Raw genomic sequence first — 18,592 nt, forward strand, 5'->3', positions numbered from 1 at the left:
GGACCCTCAGACATCATGGCAGCAGATTGTACTGGCCCTCCATTGGTGGCAGCAGGTGACCCAGTGGCGTGATCTGCCTCCTCGGCCCCTTCACGCCTTTTTCGGACATGGACAAAGCGATACTCTAGTGGAATTGCAGCGCTTTTTTCCACCACCTTGCTGAGCTTCGCCAACTCATCAGCAGTCACCCTTTCCTCTGCATTGCCCTACAGGAAACTTGGTTTCCGGCAATGCGGACCCCTGCCCTACGTGGGTATCGGGGTTATTACAAGAACCGGGCAGCTTATGAGAGGGTATCTGGTGGAGTCTGCGTCTACATCCTTAACTCTGTGTACAGCGAATGTGTACCTCTTCACACACCTTTAGAGGCTGTCGCTGTAAGGATGTGGACGCCTCAGCCTATTACTGTCTGCAGTTTGTATCTTCTGCCAGATGGTGATGTCTCGCGTCATGTGTTGGCTGCATTGATAGCACAACTGCCTCCTCCTTTTGTGTTACTGGGCGACTTTAACGCCCATAACCCCCTGTGGGGTAGCGCCGCGATTACTGGCCGGGGTAGAGATGTCGAGACTCTTCTCTCGCAGCTTGACCTCTGCCTCTTAAACACGGGAGAGCCGACACATTTCAGCGTAGGCCATGGCACATTTTCGGCCATCGACCTTTCTATCTGCAGCCCCGGACTTTCACCATCCATCCACTGGAGTGTCCATGACGACTTATGTGGTAGTGACCATTTCCCCATCTTTCTGTCACTACCACAGCGTCACTCTTCTGAACGCCCCTCCAGATGGGCTCTGAATAAGGCTGATTGGGGCTTGTTCTCCTCTCTCGCCACTATCGCACCTCCTCCCCCTGACACCATTGATGCGGTGGTTCAGTCGGTCACCACCGGCATCGTTTCTGCGGCGGCATCTGCGATTCCCTGTTCATCCGGGTCCCCTCGGCGGAGGACTGTGCCTTGGTGGTCGCCCGAGATCGCAGAGGCGATTAGAGATCGCCGGCGGGCTCTTCAACGCCATAAGCGGCACCCGTCCTTGGAGAACCTCATTGTTTTTAAACAGCTCCGTGCCCGTGCCCGTCGCCTTATTCGCCAACGGAAGCAGGAGTGCTGGGAACGGTATGTTTCCACCATTGGCATCCGTACCTCTGCATCGCAGGTTTGGGCTAAGATTAGGCGACTCCATGGCTATCGGCCGCCTGTCTCTGTCCCTGGGCTTTCGCTGAATGGAGTGGTGTACTGACTCCGACACGATTGTGGACCGGTTAGCAGCGCATTTTGCTCAGTGTTCCGCATCTACGAATTACCCACTGGCCTTCCGCTCCCGGAAAGAGCGATTGGAAAGTTGGAGGCTTTTCTTTCACACGCGCCATGCGGAGTCGTACAATGCTCCTTTCAGCGACTGGGAATTCCAGAGTGCACTATCTGCTTGCCCTGATACGGCTCCTGGGTCAGACCGCATCCACAGCCAGATGCTGAAACACCTCTCTGTGAATTGCCAGCGACGCCTCCTAGATGTTTTCAACCGCATCTGGGTTGAGGGTGTGTTCCCGTCTCAATGGCGAGAAAGCATCGTCCTCCCCGTGTTGAAACCTGGCAAGAACCCGCTGGAGGTGGACAGCTACCGCCCCATAAGCCTCACCAACATTCTTTGCAAGTTGCTAGAACGTATGGTGAGCCGGAGGTTGAGTTGGCTCCTCGAGTCTCGAGGCCTTCTGGCTCCGTCTTAGGGTGGGTTCCGTAAAGGCCGCTCTGCCGTCGATAATCTGGTCTCCCTAGAGTCTGCCGTCCGTACAGCCTTTGCACGCCGCCAACATCTGGTTGCCGTCTTCTTCGACATGCGGAAGGCGTACGATACGACTTGGCGATATCACATCCTGGCCACACTTCATGGGTGGGGTCTTAGGGGCCTGCTCTTGATTTTTATTCAGAATTTTCTGTCGTCTCATTCCTTCCGCGTGCAAGTTGCTGCGTCCCATAGTTCCTCCCGGGTCCAGGAGACCGGGGTCCCACAGGGGTCTGTCCTCAGTGCCTCCCTGTTTTTAATTGCGATCAATGGGCTCGCTGAGGCGATGGGATCGTCCGTCGCAGCTTCGTTCTAAGCAGACGACTTCTGCCTCTACTACAGCTCCGCTGGCATTACAGTTGCTTAGCGCCAGCTGCAGGGCGCTATCCGCAAGGCGCAGTCGTGGGCTGTAGCGCATGGCTTCCAGTTTTCGGCCGCTAAGACCTGCGTTATGCATTTCTGCCGGCGTCGCACGTTTCACCCTGAGCCACGCCTTTACCTTGACGGTGAACCTCTTGCTGTGGTAGAGACGCATCGGTTCTTGGGACTGGTATTTGATGCCCGGTTGACTTGGCTGCCTCATATTAGGCAGCTTAAACAAACATGCTGGCGGCATTTAAACGCTCTCCGTTGCCTTAGCCACACCGGATGGGGTGCCGATCGGTCCACCCTTCTCCGGCTGTATCAAGCGCTGATCCAGTCCCGCCTTGATTATGGGTGTGTGGCTTATGGTTCGGCATCGCCATCAGCGTTGCAATTGCTGGATCCCATCCATCACTGCGGGATCCGACTCACCACAGGAGCATTTCGGACAAGCCCTGTTGACAGCTTACTTGTGGAGGCTGGTGTTCCTCCATTGCGGATCCGGCGCGACTGACTTCTGGCCGCTTATGCTGCCCACATTTGTAGCTTGCCAGGGCATCCCAACTACCGTCTACTGTTCCCGCACTCGATCGTCCATCTTGCAGACAGGCGACCCCGGTCAGGGTGTACGATCGCGGTTCGCATCCTGGCTCTACTGTGTGGGATTGAGTTTTTTCCTCTCCCGCCTGTTTTCCGGGCCAATCTCCGTCTGCCCCCTTGGTGTGTGCGCCGACCATGCATTCGGCTGGATTTGGCACAGGGTCCGAAAGACTCGGTCCCTCCTCCGGCCCTCCACCGCCGCTTTGTTTCTCTCCTTGCCGAGTTTCCCGGATCTGCCGTGGCCTATACCGACGGTTTGATGGTCTCTGGTTGCACTGGTTACGCTCTTACTCTAGAGGATCATTGTGAGCAACGGTCGCTGGCACCCAGGAACAGTGTATACACTGCCGAGTTGGTTGCCATCTATCGCGCCCTATAGTATATCAGCTCCCGCTCAGGTGAGTCCTTTGTCATCTGTAGTGACTCCCTGAGTGGTTTACGAGCTCTTGACCAGTGCTTTCCTCGTTCCCGTCTGGTGATGGCCATCCACGAGTTGCTCCATGCTCTTGCCCGTTGCGGCCGCTCCGTGGTCTTTGTTTGGACCCCAGGTCATGTCGGCATCCCGGGCAATGAGCGGGTTGACACGCTGTCTAAACAGGCAGTGAGTTCACCGGCTCTGGAACTCGGCCTTATGGAGTGTGATCTCCTGTCGCTTTTGCGCCAGAAAGTGCTTGGTGCCTGGGGTGACGAGTGGCGCACCCTGCCCACGCCCAACAAACTTCGGACGGTGAAGGAGACGACCGGTGTGTGGCGCTCCTCCATGCGGGCCTCTCGGAAGGACTCTGTCGTCCTCTGCCGGCTGCGCGTTGGCCACACGTGGCTGACGCACGGCCATTTGTTGCGCCGGGAGGACCCACCGCTATGTCGCTGCGGGGCAGCTCTGACGGTGGTCCACATTTTGGTGGACTGCCCGCTTTTAACAGGACTCAGGCAGACATTTGCACTGCCTGATACCCTCCCTGCTGTTTTATGTGATGACGTTGCTATGGCGGACCTCGTGTTGAGTTTTATTCGGGCAGGGGGTTTTTATCGTCTGATTTGAGTGTTTGTCCTTTTATTTCCTGTATTGACTTGGGCCTTTGGCCTGTGGTTTTAAACTGTGGGTTTTAATGTCATTTGGTGGTTGGCTTTTCCTTATTTTCATGGTCGGCCAACCACCTTCACAATCGGTGTGATTTTAGTTCCGTTTGTCTGGTCTTTGTCTGTCTTTCTTGTATTGTGTTGTCCCTTGGCTCAGTTCTCCGTTTTTAATGACTGACAGTTTTTATTTCGTGTGATTTTATTGTGGAACAAGGGACCGATGACCTTAGCAGTCTGGTCCCTTCAATCCCACACCCAACCAATCACCTGACCAAAATTCTTGTTCCTCCTGCCACCGCACTTTACTAATTCCCACTATATCTAACTTTAACCTATCCATTTCCCGTTTTAAATTTTCTAACCTCCTGATAACGACATCCTATTGAGTAGTCCTCGCCCGGAGATCCGAATGGGGGACTATTTTTCCTCCGGAATATTTTACCCAAGACGATGCCATCATCATTTAATTATACAGTAAAGCTGCATGCCCTCGGGAAAAATTACGGCTGTAGTTTCCCATTGCTTTCAGCTGTTCGCAGTACCACAACAGCAAGGCCGTTTTGGTTAATGTTACCAGGCCAGATCAGTCAATCATCACACTGTTGCCCCTGCAACTACTGAAAAGGCTGCTGCCTCTCTTCAGGAACCACATGGTTGTCTGGCCTCTCAACAGATACCGCTCCGTTGTAGTTGCACCTACGGTACGGCTGTCTGTATCGCTGAGGCACGCAAACCTCCCCACCAATGGCAAGGTCCATGGTTCATTTGGGGGGGGGGGGGGGGGGAGGGGGGTAGTAATAGTAGTTATAACAAAAACGGGTGTATAAGATTTACTTCCAGCATAGCAAGCTCTGAGGGAGGTTTAGGTAGACTGCATCACGTAAGATCAGTAGGAAATGATGGGGTTGGAAAGGAGAATGTTAGGGGTAATGAGTGTATATGGATAAAAAGATCATTGCTGTTTCAGGAGGTATGTCTTTTGAAGCTGGAGATGTTACTCAGCTCTCTAATATAATGAAGGGGTCATTCCAGAGTCTGGTTACTCCGACTGAAAAGGACTTCAAGAAAGTGCAAAGTGATTGAAAAGATTACGCTGTGATGGGAGTATTTCTGCTTCGTTGCATTAAGGTCAAAAAGAGATATGAGTGACAGTGTGTGTTTATAAGACAGTAGAGGAGACAGAGGGTGTGGAAATCTCTGGGCTTCTGTGCACATGGCCACGATAGCTGTGTACAAGATGGTGACATTTAATCAAACCTTAACACTATACATACAGTGTGTTTCAAATTGAATAGAGGTTTTAAGGCTTTGTGCCATTTACTCCAAATAATACATTAAATGGAATGACCAAGAGTGAGTGAAGAAAGAGTTGAATGAGTGAAGACTAGTCGTGAATTAGCAATTTCAGTGATGTGTGTATTGAGACACCATTACCGTTTGCAGTTTGTAGTCCGTAAAGTGTAGAGCATGGAACTTCAAAGCCAACTTCACAAACAAAATGGTACTGCATGGTGAAGATTTCCTTAATTGTGTCATGTGTAGTAGTAAATCAACATTTCACCAGAAAGTGTGAACACACATAATGTACACATTTGAGAGTCAGCAGATCTGCGCGAGGTGGTACAGTTGCAACAAAACTCCTCTAAATTGAATTTTTTTTGTGCCATATGCTGGTTAAAAGTTTATGGGTGAAGCAGCTGTAACTGGCTGTTTCCTCATTTGAAAAAAGCTGAACCACGTAACTTTGACAGTAAGGTGGTGCACTGCCTCATGGGATAACTCAGTATGCGACTGGTTAAATGACTGTAATCGACTGCTGGATTGGCCACAAGGGACCAGATGATAGAGCTTGTTTTGCACAACCTCCATGTTCACACACAACTTGATGCTTTGAGATTTTTACCTTTGGGGGTTCGTAAAGGATCTTGCGTATATGGCTCTGCTACCAGCTGATCTGGACACCAGGCACCCACATTGTGCAAGCTTGACAGTGTTGGTGCCTGTGCTCTCAATTCCCCACATATGTTGAGGAATATATTTGTGTCTTGTCACATTGCCCACATTTTCCAAGGCACAAGCTTTTGTGTGACAGTCGTATAAACAGGTGTGAATCCAGTATTAGGAAATTATTCAACCAGAGCACAGGTCATTAGTTGTTGACCAGAGTCTTGGTCAGTTTTTTGCACAATTGCAGTAGTTCGGGTATTGGTACTGCCACTCTGCTCATCATGCACATTCATAGGACCACTTTTAAAGTTTTTATATGATCAATTCTCCATCCTTAATGTACACTATTTGCCGTGTCTGTGTTTTATAGTGTACTATGCAATATCTTACAGACGTGTATGCATGTTTGAAGGGGATAGTCACTGCTATGATCTTCAGCTGTATGAAATGGAAGAAATGTATTCAGAAACGCGAATACAGCCAGACTTCAGTTGCACAGTTTATTAGCGACAAATGAAAATTTGTGCTGGACTGGTATATTGAATAGTACACTGTGAAACACTCACATTGCAAATAGTATTACATATCTAAATAGGCAACAACGTTAATAATATAGTATCTCCCTGTGCAGGAATTTCAGCAACTGCAGTTGTAGGACGTAGATACTCAGTGACACACAGAGGTTTGCTCTGATAGCTGGTTAAGGCGACCACTCGTGTCAGGTGGGAAATCTGGGTTGGAGACACTGTCTGGCGCAAACAAAAAAATTGTGTAGTGGAAGTCTCAATTGTATTCGCATTTATAAATACCTTTCTTTCACCGTTAATGAAGACTATTTTCCTCTCCTCCATAACACTGAGCCCTAGTAGCTTCCAGAGCAAGCATGTGCATGTGGGGGAGGGAGGACAGTTCTCTCCATGCCCCCCACCCCCACCCAATGAAAAGTAACTGCAGGAAATAACCCCCTCCTGGTCAATATCTCTCAGTAAGGGTAACCCCCCCCCCCCCCTCCCTGACGCCCAGTTCATATTTCCTCATCTCCTACTACCCTGTGACCTGGCAGTAGCCAATGGTTGAAAGTGGCACTGGTGATGGGCTCAGAGTACCTTAGTCATCCTTGTTCCAGAATGCTACTGTTATTCCTCTCACACAAAGGGAAATGGAAAAAGAGAAGAAAAATTCAAATATGAAGGTAAATTCAATTTAACCAGTGTGTGTTATTTTGTTCTTTCCTTTTACTTTACTGACTAGATATTCTTTCCAATCTCGTTTATTGCCCTTACAAATCATAAACTGCTATTAAAGACTTGAATTTAGGAAATAAAATAACAATTTTTTTAAAAAAAGTCATCTGTTTCCTACTGCAAAGATACCTTGGCGATGGAAAAACTCGTTCACTTTACTGCGAATTGTTGAAATGTTTATTGTAGTCATCAGATTTACACCATTTCAATTACATATACTTTTAACATCAAAATGAATTTGTAGTTGGGAAGTGTTTTGAGTCCATCGATTGAGTATTTTGCAGACCTTCCCGGATAACTCAGTGGAACAGGCCGCAGAGTGTGAATTGACAAATATTTCATTTTTTATATTACATGCCTCTTAACTTCTGGGCTGAGAATGTTTATGTTGTCTTGTTACATATTTTATATTAATAGATAGGTATGTAAAACCCTGAAATGGTGCATTTACTGAAAGTTAGTGAATAACCGATTATGTTTGTATTGGTTCTGAGTTTAAAAAATGCGAAATCCTGCTTGTCAAAGTTGATGCAGTATCCTGCTAGATCTCTGCTCAGCACGTGACTGGTATCGTCAGATATTATCTCAACACCCATTCCACTGCTGTGTCAAACTTTGATGATGATTTCGTTACTGAAATCACTACCACTAAATAAATGCAATTGAGAATTATTTCAAATCAAGATATAATAGTAATTGTTGTTCCATAGGCATTATGTCTCAAATTATTGCTATTACCACTATTTCCATATCTTTCAATTCTCCTCTTGTGACAAAATGTAGAAGGTGGCTTTACTTGCACGAAGAATTCAAATTTAATATCCTATGCTGCCTCCATCTCATTTTAGGTTAGTGTAGATTTATTGAACATCAAACAGAATGGTATGTTTTAGATTCATTTAAATTTATTATATCCATGAATTTTTTCTGCATTTTCATAGAATGAGGAAGATCTATGAAGTCATCTTGAAAGGTGATGCGCGGCATGAGAAGAACATGAGGGATCTAAGAAAGTTGTGCGAGACAGGATTAGAACATTTGTCTCTAGAGGAGGCTTTCATTAAATTTGGGGGAGACCGAATGCAAAATGTCCCAAAAAATGACCTGGAGGAAATTGCTTCACAGTTAGTGGACTCACCAGAAAGTAAGTGACAGGAAATGTGTTGAGCTTTCTTCAGCTATATAAATTGAAAATTGTAAAATGCTAGATTGTGAATGTGCACAGGTGGTACTAGATATAATGATGGTTGCAAAGCTGAAATTGCTAAGAAATTTTAATAAAGTAGCATGTGACCAAGGCATCAACTTTAATAATCTACTTCGTATTTTTAGAAGCCACTACAGTTTTCAATAACAAAAATTCAGGCTGCCATTCCTCCCATCTCCTAGGACTATTTCCTATGTGGAACTAAGACATTTTTCAGGAAAGCTGACTTGTACCCTGCCTGTGAACTAGAACAAAACTCTAATGGTAGTATCAGGTAGCAGCTAGTAACAAACCAGGAGAATCCCATAGCAGCCCGCATCTCGTGGTCGTGCGGTAGCGTTCTCGCTTCCTGCGCCCGGGTTCGATTCCCGGCGGGGTCAGGGATTTTCTCTGCCTCGTGATGGCTGGGTGTTGTGTGTTGTCTTTAGGTTAGTTAGGTTTAAGTAGTTCCAAGTTCTAGGTGACTGATGACCATAGATGTTAAGTCCCATAGTGCTCAGAGCCATTTTTTGGAACAAGTATGTAGTTAAATTATCTACCACACTATGAGAGTGGCATGCTAGTATATTTTAACACATTGACAGCACCTGGGTAAAGGCATGGTGCTGCATTTTTACATGTCAACACAGCCAAAGCGTTCAGCAGTAAAGATTTACTCTGTTTCGTTTGTTCTTTCACTGAACATGGACAATGTTTCAGAGTGTATCTTCTATTTTAATAATGATAGTGAAGCATAAAACTTGGCTGGTATACCTCAGGAGGAATACTTAAAAGGAACTGGCTACTTCTCAGCACCTCCTCCCATTGGTACTAGTCTTTGGCCACGCACTGGGAAAGTTATTGTAATTGTTCTTAACAAAAAAAAACTGCTACCAGCAAAGCACGGCAATGCGGAATTAGTGGAAACCGTTATTTGTAGATTGAGGTGTCGTTTGCTGTATTTTGAGCAGACAAGGCATGATGAGTGTTTAACAGTAGCACTCCAGTCAAATGGGCCATGTATCCCACTTCAGTTAAAACAATGATAAAGAATCATATATCTCAAAAATGTCTACAGCAGTTGCTTGTTCCATGGGCACGTTAATGTTGAACTGCTGTTGTAGTATCACAGGCAAAATGTAATTTTATTAAAACCATCACTGTGCAGACTCATTGCCTAGCTGTCTTTCATCAAAACAATATATATCAAATTTCAATCTGATCGACTGTGAGTACGTTATTTTAGTGGTACAGTGGAATTCTTCATTGTCATAGCAAATGAGCGAATCGGTGCAGCGCAGTGTAGTGCAGCTAATAAGAATACTACTGTTGAGCTGCTACAGGTTACATTCAGGTTTTGATAAGGGCATTAGTCTCCTGTGCACGTGAAATTTGTAAAAGCTATTGTCTCACAGGATGTAGTTTTATTGTATTACAAGACACAGTCTTTATTTCTGCACATTCCCTTTTGGCTAACAATGCAACTGTGAATATTGCAATAAGAGAATTTTATCTGCAGTGAATGTAGTTTTTAAACTAAATTATGAATTCTTTTGTAACTTTCACACTCGATGGTGGTAGCGTCCCACAGCGTCATTTTACTGAAATTTATTGATGTAATCGACACACACTTCCATAATAGTGTTCATTTGCGTAATGCAGTAAGTAAATTATCTTTCAGTGTGCTCTTGGACATCAGTCTTAATATAGAATGTATTGGCTGTTAAAGTTGAAGTAATATTTTTTTAATAATCTCATTGTAATTGTAACTGTCATTTTTCCCATTCACTGCAGAAGATAATGATTATGTATCAGTTATTAATGTTGCAGATACAATGTGATGTATTTATTGTATAATTTTGTTCGCAGTAATGTTATCAAAGGAAACTAAAGAAAAGCTGTTCAGGGCATGGGAAGAAAGGTTGAACAGACATCATCATCGTCGTCATCATCCATCTACATCACCTACAAAGTTGCAGTGATCTTCCTATTCAAAATAAGTGATATGTAAATATTTTGTTTGTTCATTGTGTACAGTAATAAAGTAATATTTTTTAACAAAATGAAAACTGAAATTTAATCATCTGTTAACTCATAATGTTCCATCACATAAGATAATATTACAAAATTCTGTAGTATGTGTTCTAGGTACCTATTTAAGGAAGGCTGTTGAAAAGTAGAGCAGATGAAGAATGAAATGTTCACAAGAATAGAATACTTGGGAAAAAGTGGTTTTAAACCCAGAAGTAGATCATATTGCTACACCTTTGTACATAGAAAAAGTTACCTTAGCAATTATTATTATTAACCAACACAGGGAACTTTGAACCAGTCTTGTATGACAACAAAGATGGACCTAAATGAAGCTAATACAATTAACTGAAAGTACACTCCTGGAAATGGAAAAAAGAACACATTGACACCGGTGTGTCAGACCCACCATACTTGCTCCGGACACTGCGAGAGGGCTGTACAAGCAATGATCACACGCACGGCACAGCGGACACAACAGGAACCGCGGTGTTGGCCGTCGAATGGCGCTAGCTGTGCAGCATTTGTGCACCGCCGCCGTCAGTGTCAGCCAGTTTGCCGTGGCATACGGAACTCCATCGCAGTCTTTAACACTGGTAGCATGCCGCGACAGCGTGGACGTGAACCGTATGTGCAGTTGACGGACTTTGAGCGAGGGCGTATAGTGGGCATGCGGGAGGCCGGGTGGACGTACCGCCGAATTGCTCAACACGTGGGGCGTGAGGTCTCCACAGTACATCGATGTTGTCGCCAGTGGTCGGCAGAAGGTGCACGTGCCCATCGATCTGGGACCGGACCGCAGCGACGCACGGATGCACGCCAAGACCGTAGGATCCTACGCAGTGCCGTAGGGGACCGCACCGCCACTTCCCAGCAAATTAGGGACACTGTTGCTCCTGGGGTATCGGCGAGGACCATTCGCAACCGTCTCCATGAAGCTGGGCTACGGTCCCGCACACCGTTAGGCCGTCTTTCACTCACGACCCAACATCGTGCAGCCCGCCTCCAGTGGTGTCGCGACAGGCGTGAATGGAGGGACGAATGGAGACGTGTCGTCTTCAGCGATGAGAGTCGCTTCTGCCTTGTGCCAATGATGGTCGTATGCGTTTTTGGCGCCGTGCAGGTGAGCGCCACAATCAGGACTGCATACGACCGAGGCACACAGGGCCAATACCCGGCATCATGGTGTGGGGAGCGATCTCCTACACTGGCCGTACACCTCTGGTGATCGTCGAGGGGACACTGAATAGTGCACGGTACATCCAACCCGTCATCGAACCCATCGTTCTACCATTCCTAGACTGGCAAGGGAACTTGCTGTTCCAACAGGACAATGCACGTCTGCATGTATCCCGTGCCACCCAACGTGCTCTAGAAGGGGTAAGTCAACTACCCTGTCCAGCAAGATCTCCGGATCTGTCCCCCATTGAGCATGTTTGGGACTGGATGAAGCGTCGTCTCACGCGGTCTGCATGTCCAGCACGAACGCTGGTCCAACTGAGGCGCCAGGTGGAAATGGCATGGCAAGCCGTTCCACAGGACTACATCCAGCATCTCTACGATCGTCTCCATGGGAGAATAGCAGCCTGCATTGCTGTGAAAGGTGGATATACACTGTACTAGTGCCGACATTGTGCATGCTCTGTTGCCTGTTCTATGTGCCTGTGATTCTGTCAGTGTGATCATGTGATGTATCTGACCCCAGAAATGTGTCAATAAAGTTTCCCCTTCCTGGGACAATGAATTCACGGTGTTCTTATTTCAATTTCCAGGAGTGTAGTTTGTTCTGTGCATTTACTAACCGTATTTACTGTCTGTCGTGCTACTGAATTTATTATTGCCACACCACAACTGAAAATTTTGAAGGATGATTACTACTAATTAGAACTACCATCCATAACTACTTGCTTGGATTTGCCACATAACGAACAGATGCCATAAATCAAGATAGCAGCAGTGCCTAAAGAAGGCAGCAAGTGGAATGTAATTTCCATTTGATGTAGTGGTCTAGCAGGAGCACATGTGACTGGAGACAAAGACAGTGGGATTGAATCACAGCTGGGTCCCTTTTTTCACTCTGCCTTTTAACCTAGTATTCACCTTTTGATTACATGAAAATACACATTTGGAATTATGACGACACTGTCAGACTGCCCCGTTCTGCTTCCCTCAGATTAGGAATTACAATTCTCACTGTTAATTCACAGCACTTTCTTCAAAAATGGGCAGTGCGTTACTCAGCTTTGAAGTATCATAATAAATATGACCAATAACGCAAAGAATACCACCTCATCATCAGGCTGTGATGTGATACAGTTTGAAATAATCAAATATTTTTCAACAAGTAGTTTTCTTGCAGTCATAGGAAAAAAATTGCATAAAAAAAACGTGCAACTCCAAGATACCCTATTTTATTTTTTATTCTACATGTAAAATGTTTTCTGAAAACTCACTTCAGCAATTTTGCTTACTGTGGATGTAGGATATTCCATCAGCAGCACAGCAAATCACTCAACTTAAAACTTTTCTTCCTTGAATGAAACCTAGATGTAGACACAATTCTTTCTGTGGCACAGCAAAAAAAATTGCCATAAAGAGTCCATGACAAAGAATTGCAGTGAGTGCGCACGCGCGCACACCAACACCAACACCAACACACACACACACACACACACACACACACACACACACACACACACACACACACACAGAGACAGAGAGAGAGAGAGAGAGAGAGAGAGAGAGAGGGGGGGGGGGGAATCTGGCAGTCTGGCTCCAGCTGCCAGGGACTGTGTGTGTGTGTGTGTGTGTGTGTGTGTGTGTGTGTGTGTGCGTGCGTGCGTGCGTGCGTGTGCACATTTTCAACAAAGGCCTTCTTGGCCAAAAAGTCACTTTCTGACAGTCTTTTTGCTGTGCATATCTGCGACTCAACATCACTACTATATGGTGAGTGTCAACTATCTTTTCCACAATATTCTTACATTCCATCCTGGATTTTCCATTGAGGGATTATATTCAGTTACCTAACATTATCCTCAGAAATTTATACATAACCCAGTGCAGTGACCTGCAAACAAAAGACACTACACAACGCAAGACTTAATGATACCTATGCGAAGCAGGCTGTGTCGGTAAAATAGAATAAAATTACAAAGGCAGGCCTAATAAATTGAAAATGGATCCAGATTGGTATAGAAGAGGAATAGCTATTTAGTTAAGCATCAGGAGGAGATAACAGTGGTGAAAACAAATAAGGTAAGTAAGGGAACAGGTAAACTTCGGCAATAATAAGCTGAACTTCTCGCAAGGCATGCCAAATGAAACTTTGGGGAAGTAAACACTCAGTGTGAGAATAACCACATGCTCAGACATTTGTGAAATGAGCCAATAAGCCAACTCACAAACATAAGTGTGGCCTTTTCTACAATGTTTCAGGTCTAAAATGCCCAACTACACACAAGGAAAATGAAGTCTCTTTATTTAAACTGTATCTTTCACTTGATGTGAGAAGAAGAGAGCTATACCAACCACCATACTTGACGCCAGCAAAGAGAAAATCGTGGGTTGGTGAATATTTCAAATATGTCCCAGAAAAGAAAACAGTGTTGCATTTGTGCGCTGTGTATATTAGTTTCTAAAGATAAAATACTCTATCCATCAACATTAATGTGATCACCCTCTGCAGGAAGTGGCAGAGTTTCTGGAAGATACTGACAAGGATTAGTGCCATGCTAACTCCAGTGGCATGTCTGGCTGTGCTAGGTTTCTCATGTGAGGATCCATGACACCCACACGGCCTGATCTCGGTGGCCCACAGAGTCCCGAATGGTTTAAATCCATGGTGTTTGGTGGCCAGAGGAGTACAGTAAACTTATCTTAGTGCTCTTCAGGCCACTAACACACACTGCAAGTTGTGTGACATGTTGCGTTGTCTGACTCGTAGACACCTCATGCCAAGGAAAAACAAAACTGCACACAGGGATGGACATGGTCACAAAGTATAGATGCAAACTTGTTGATCCACCGTGCCTTCCAAATTGAGGAGTTCACTCACAGCCATGAAAACATTACCCAGGTCATAATGCTTCCTCCTCCGGTGTGGACCGTTCCAACGACTGTTGCAGAGTTATCGCTGTTTCTCACTGTGTATCTGTCTGAAGGAGCATAAAATATCGATTCATCTGAAAAGGTCACCTTCACTACTCAGTGGACATCCAGTTGCAGCACTGACAGGCATATTCTAACTTTCGTATCGCCAATGAACTGCAGTCTCCATGGGTGCATGAAACAGGCACAAACTGCAGAATTCCATTTGCTAAGCAGGAGACAGTGTTTGTAGCCCATTTGTTCAACTGGGCAGTCAGTGGCTCAACAGTTGCATGTATATTTGCCCATGCACATATGTAGCTGTTATTCACCTCATGTCATCTAGGGCCCGTGGTGCACCCCAATTACCTCAGCACCAGTTTTGGATGGTGTCATCTTGCCATCCACAGTATACTTTAACCATGGCAGCATGGGGACAGTTTGCAACTGTACTCATTCCAGAAACGCTTCCACCCTTGGCCAGTGATAAAGCCATTTTGGATATCAGGTAAAGCACACTGTTTCCACATTAAGACAATGGCTAGACTGCCCCCCCCCCCCCCCTTACACACACACACACACACACACACACACACACACACACATACACACACACTCTCTCTCTCTCTCTCTCTCTCTCTCTCTCTCTCTCTCTCTCTCTCTCTCTGTGTATATCTTCCACTGCTTGTCCTTGTACCTGTTGTCTGTGGTTGGTTATAGCATGTTGACGTCCAATGTAGATGGTCATTTTAATGTGACTGGCCCCTGTGCAATAAGCATGATTTGCCATTTGAAGAATCATCAGATTAGCTCTTCTTTGTAGATTAGTAGTGCAGCTATGATTAATAACTCGGCAGTATGGCACTCATTTTGTGTTGGGTTAAAGTTTTTTAGTTTGTACATTTGGGATAGATCTTTTTCATTGTGTTGCTGTAAGTATATCTTTGCAATAGCCGTATCAAATAAATCTTTTATTGGTGTAACAGGGGATGACAGATACATGTGAACCACAGTTTCACAAAAGTTTTCAGCAGATGTTGAGTTATTTATTATGTTTTTGTGTGCCAACTGCTTGTGTTCCCTAAAATTGGTTAATTTTTCAAATAGTTCTAGCAATTCTGCCATTTCTTTGATACACTCTTAACTCGCCGCTTGAAAGCACTGGGGAGCCACAGACGAGTTAAAAGTATCGCTCTGACAATGGACACTAACTCGAGGAATCGTTCGGACTGAAGACAACAACAACAACAACTAACATGAATGACAATATCTTGGACCTTAAATATCAGTTGAGGCTGTGTTTTGCATCATGAATCGCTTTAACTGTGACTGAATTAATCGCAAGGGCAGAACAAGAGAGAATGTTTTTCTCGTCTAATGTGTCGATTGACCTCCATAACAATGCTGCATTATCTGTGAAGATAGCTGAAAGTTTATCAGTTCAAACGTTCCATTTGAAGAAAATATCTAACACCTTTTTGGTGGTGTTTGTCAGTTCAGAATCTCCTAGTGTTCTGTTGAGAATTGCCTAGAAAGTGAAGAGTAATGTCCATAAACAATTTATTAGATTGGTCTAGTGTCTTTTTTTTAATTTGTAGTTCACTGTTGCTATCTGAGTTTACATATTGTCATTTTGTCCTTGGAAGATAGCAAGTGAAGATGTGAACACTAGAAAATGGAGTGCCAAGTAGAGAAATCGGAACATATCTGACATATTCTTCCGAATGAGTTCAATAGTGAGAGCAGCGAAGGCAGCCAGAAACGTATTGGGATAATGCCATTGGACATGGCATGGCAAGAACATGGTTTTCTCGTTTTGAGAAGGATTAGTTAGACATTAGTAACTCTCCTCGTTCGGGAAGACGTTCAGGGTTTGATGAAGGTCCTTTAAATGCATTAACCACAATGATAAACGTTGCTTAACTCGAACTGGTAAATGTGATGAACTGTGTTTATTCCACCACTATGTGACATTTGTACGCGGTGGGGGAAAAGTTCAAAAATCGGGTATGGGCACCGCATCCGCTCTAAGCTAAAATCAGCGGGTGGCAATATGTGCATCTCTGCTTGTTGATCATCAGTTGGCTGGTGAACAGCACCTGTATCATTACTGGTAACGAGAAACGTTGTCTTTATCCTGACATTAGGAAAAGAAAGGAATGGTTGAGCCCAACCAAAACAGCAACTCCCCGTAAAAAGAGCTGCGCGCATCAACAAAAGATATTATTATGGAACTGGTGGAACAGCGACGGTGTGGTTACGAAGCTGTCTGAGCATCCACGAACAAAATGAAATGATCCATTGTTGAACGACGTCGATGTTTATGAACTTTTGTCATCGATGCATCGGCTGTGTATCGCCATTCAAAACATTGGTGCTAACTCGATATTTATGGACAACACCTCTGTTTTCAAAACATCGATGTCTCGTTTGGATCCCTGAATACTGTACGTGTCTTGGTCCAAAGAAACCTATATTCGGTGGGTTTTATGTTGTACCGTACGCCCCACGCATATATGCCGTTTCTAAGCACCAGCACATTGGATGTCATGAGAGCGAATCGTTATTGGTACGATTTGTCATAACAGAACTATGGGAAGATTGCTGGTTAAAGAATTTATTATTTATTTATTATCGTGTTATAACCCCGACGTTATCAGAATAAACCATTTTTAAGGCAACGGCACAATAGATTCATGAAAAAGTGCCGTTCTTGTTAGCTTTTGTTATAATTCCGTGTAAATTAATAATACAGCGGCGATTAAAGCCTATACAAGACTGGTCGTCATGTTCAGTCCAAAGGCTGGTTTTATGAAGCTCTCCATGCTACTCTATCCTGTGCGAGCCTGCTCATCCCTGTATACTGCAAACTACATCTTTCTGTATCTGCTTACTGTATTTATCTCTTGGTCCTCTCAACGATTTTTAGCCCTCCCCCCCCCCCCCCCCCCCCCCCCACACACACACACACACATTTCCCTCCAAAACTAAATTGTAGCTGTGGCACAAATTTCTTGTCTCCTAATTCTATTCAGTACATCATTAATTAGTGATCTATCTAATCTTCAGCATTCTTCTGTAGCACCACATTTCAAAAGTTTCTGTTCTCTTTTTGTCTAGACTGTTTATAGTCCATGTTTCACTTCCAACAAATATTTTCAGTTGAGACTTCCTACACTTAAATCTATACTTGATGTTAACAAATACCTCTTCTTCAGAAATGCTTTTCTTGCTATTGTCAGACATTTTATATCCTCTGTAGTTGGGTCATCATCAGCTATTTTGCTGTCCAAATAGCAAAACTCATCTAGTACTTATATGCCTCGTTTCCTAGTCTAATTTCCTCAGAATCGCCTAATTTAATATAACTACATTCCATTATTGTTGCTTTGCTTTTGTTGATGTTCATCTTATATCTTCCTGTCAAGACACTCTCCGTTCAAATGCTCATCCAAGTCCATTGCTGTCTCTGACAGAATTAAAATGTCATCGGCAAACCTCAAAGTTTTGATTTCTTTTCGAGGAACTTTAATTCCTGCTCCAAAATTTTCTTTTGTTACCTTTACTTGTTGCTCAGTGTGCAGAGCGAAAATAAGAGGATATGCTACAACCCTATTTCACTCCCTTGTCAATCACAGCTTCCCATTCATGCCCCTCGAACCTGCGGTCTGGTTTCTGTATTAATTGTAAATAACCTTTCGCTCCCTCTGTTTGACTCCTGCCATTCTCAGAATTTCAAAGAGAGTATTCCACTCAACATTATCAAAAGCTTTCTCTAAGTCTACAAATGCTTACAAGCTTCTAAGAGAAGTCATAGTGTCAGTACAACGTCGTGTTTTCCCACATTTCTCCTGAATCCAAAGTGATCTTCCCCGAGGTTGGCGTCTACAAGTTTTTTCATTCTTCCGTAAAGAATTCGTATTAGTATTTTGCACCCATGACTTATTAAACTGATAGTTCAGTAATATTCACACTGATCAGCACTTGCTTTCTTAGGAATTGGAATTATTATACTCTTCTAAAAGTCTGAGGGTATTTTGCCTGTCGCATAAATCTTGGTTACCAAGTGGAAGAGTTTTGTCATGGCTGGCTCTACCAAGTCTGGCTGTCAGTAGTTGTAACGGAATGTCGTCTACTCCTGGGGCCCTGTTTCGAGTTAGACCCTTCAGCGCTCTGTGAAATTCTTCACGCAGCATCATATCTGCCTAGCCATTTGCACTTCCTGTCGCTCTCATTTTTGAGACATTTGTATTCCTTTTTGCCTGCTTCAT

The 18,592-nt window shown here is 44.6% G+C and overlaps 1 protein-coding gene across 4 annotated transcripts in view; it reads left to right on the forward strand.

Moving 5' to 3' along the window:
• The window catches only part of LOC126335443 (uncharacterized), a 159,129-nt gene extending 148,856 nt beyond the window's left edge, over positions 1 to 10,273 (forward strand). For all 4 annotated transcript variants that reach the window (XR_007564870.1, XM_049998732.1, XM_049998730.1 and 1 more), the window contains 2 exons: positions 7,960 to 8,162; positions 10,074 to 10,273. Coding sequence is in view for 3 of the 4 variants with exons in the window: in XM_049998732.1 (XP_049854689.1) it covers positions 7,960 to 8,162; positions 10,074 to 10,186 (316 nt within the window). In the remaining variant the exon portion in view is untranslated. The remainder of the gene's footprint in view (positions 1 to 7,959; positions 8,163 to 10,073) is intronic.
• The last annotated feature ends 8,319 nt before the right edge of the window (positions 10,274 to 18,592 follow it).

Source organism: Schistocerca gregaria, chromosome 2, assembly GCF_023897955.1.
Source record: "Schistocerca gregaria isolate iqSchGreg1 chromosome 2, iqSchGreg1.2, whole genome shotgun sequence".
NCBI lineage: Eukaryota > Metazoa > Arthropoda > Insecta > Orthoptera > Acrididae > Schistocerca > Schistocerca gregaria.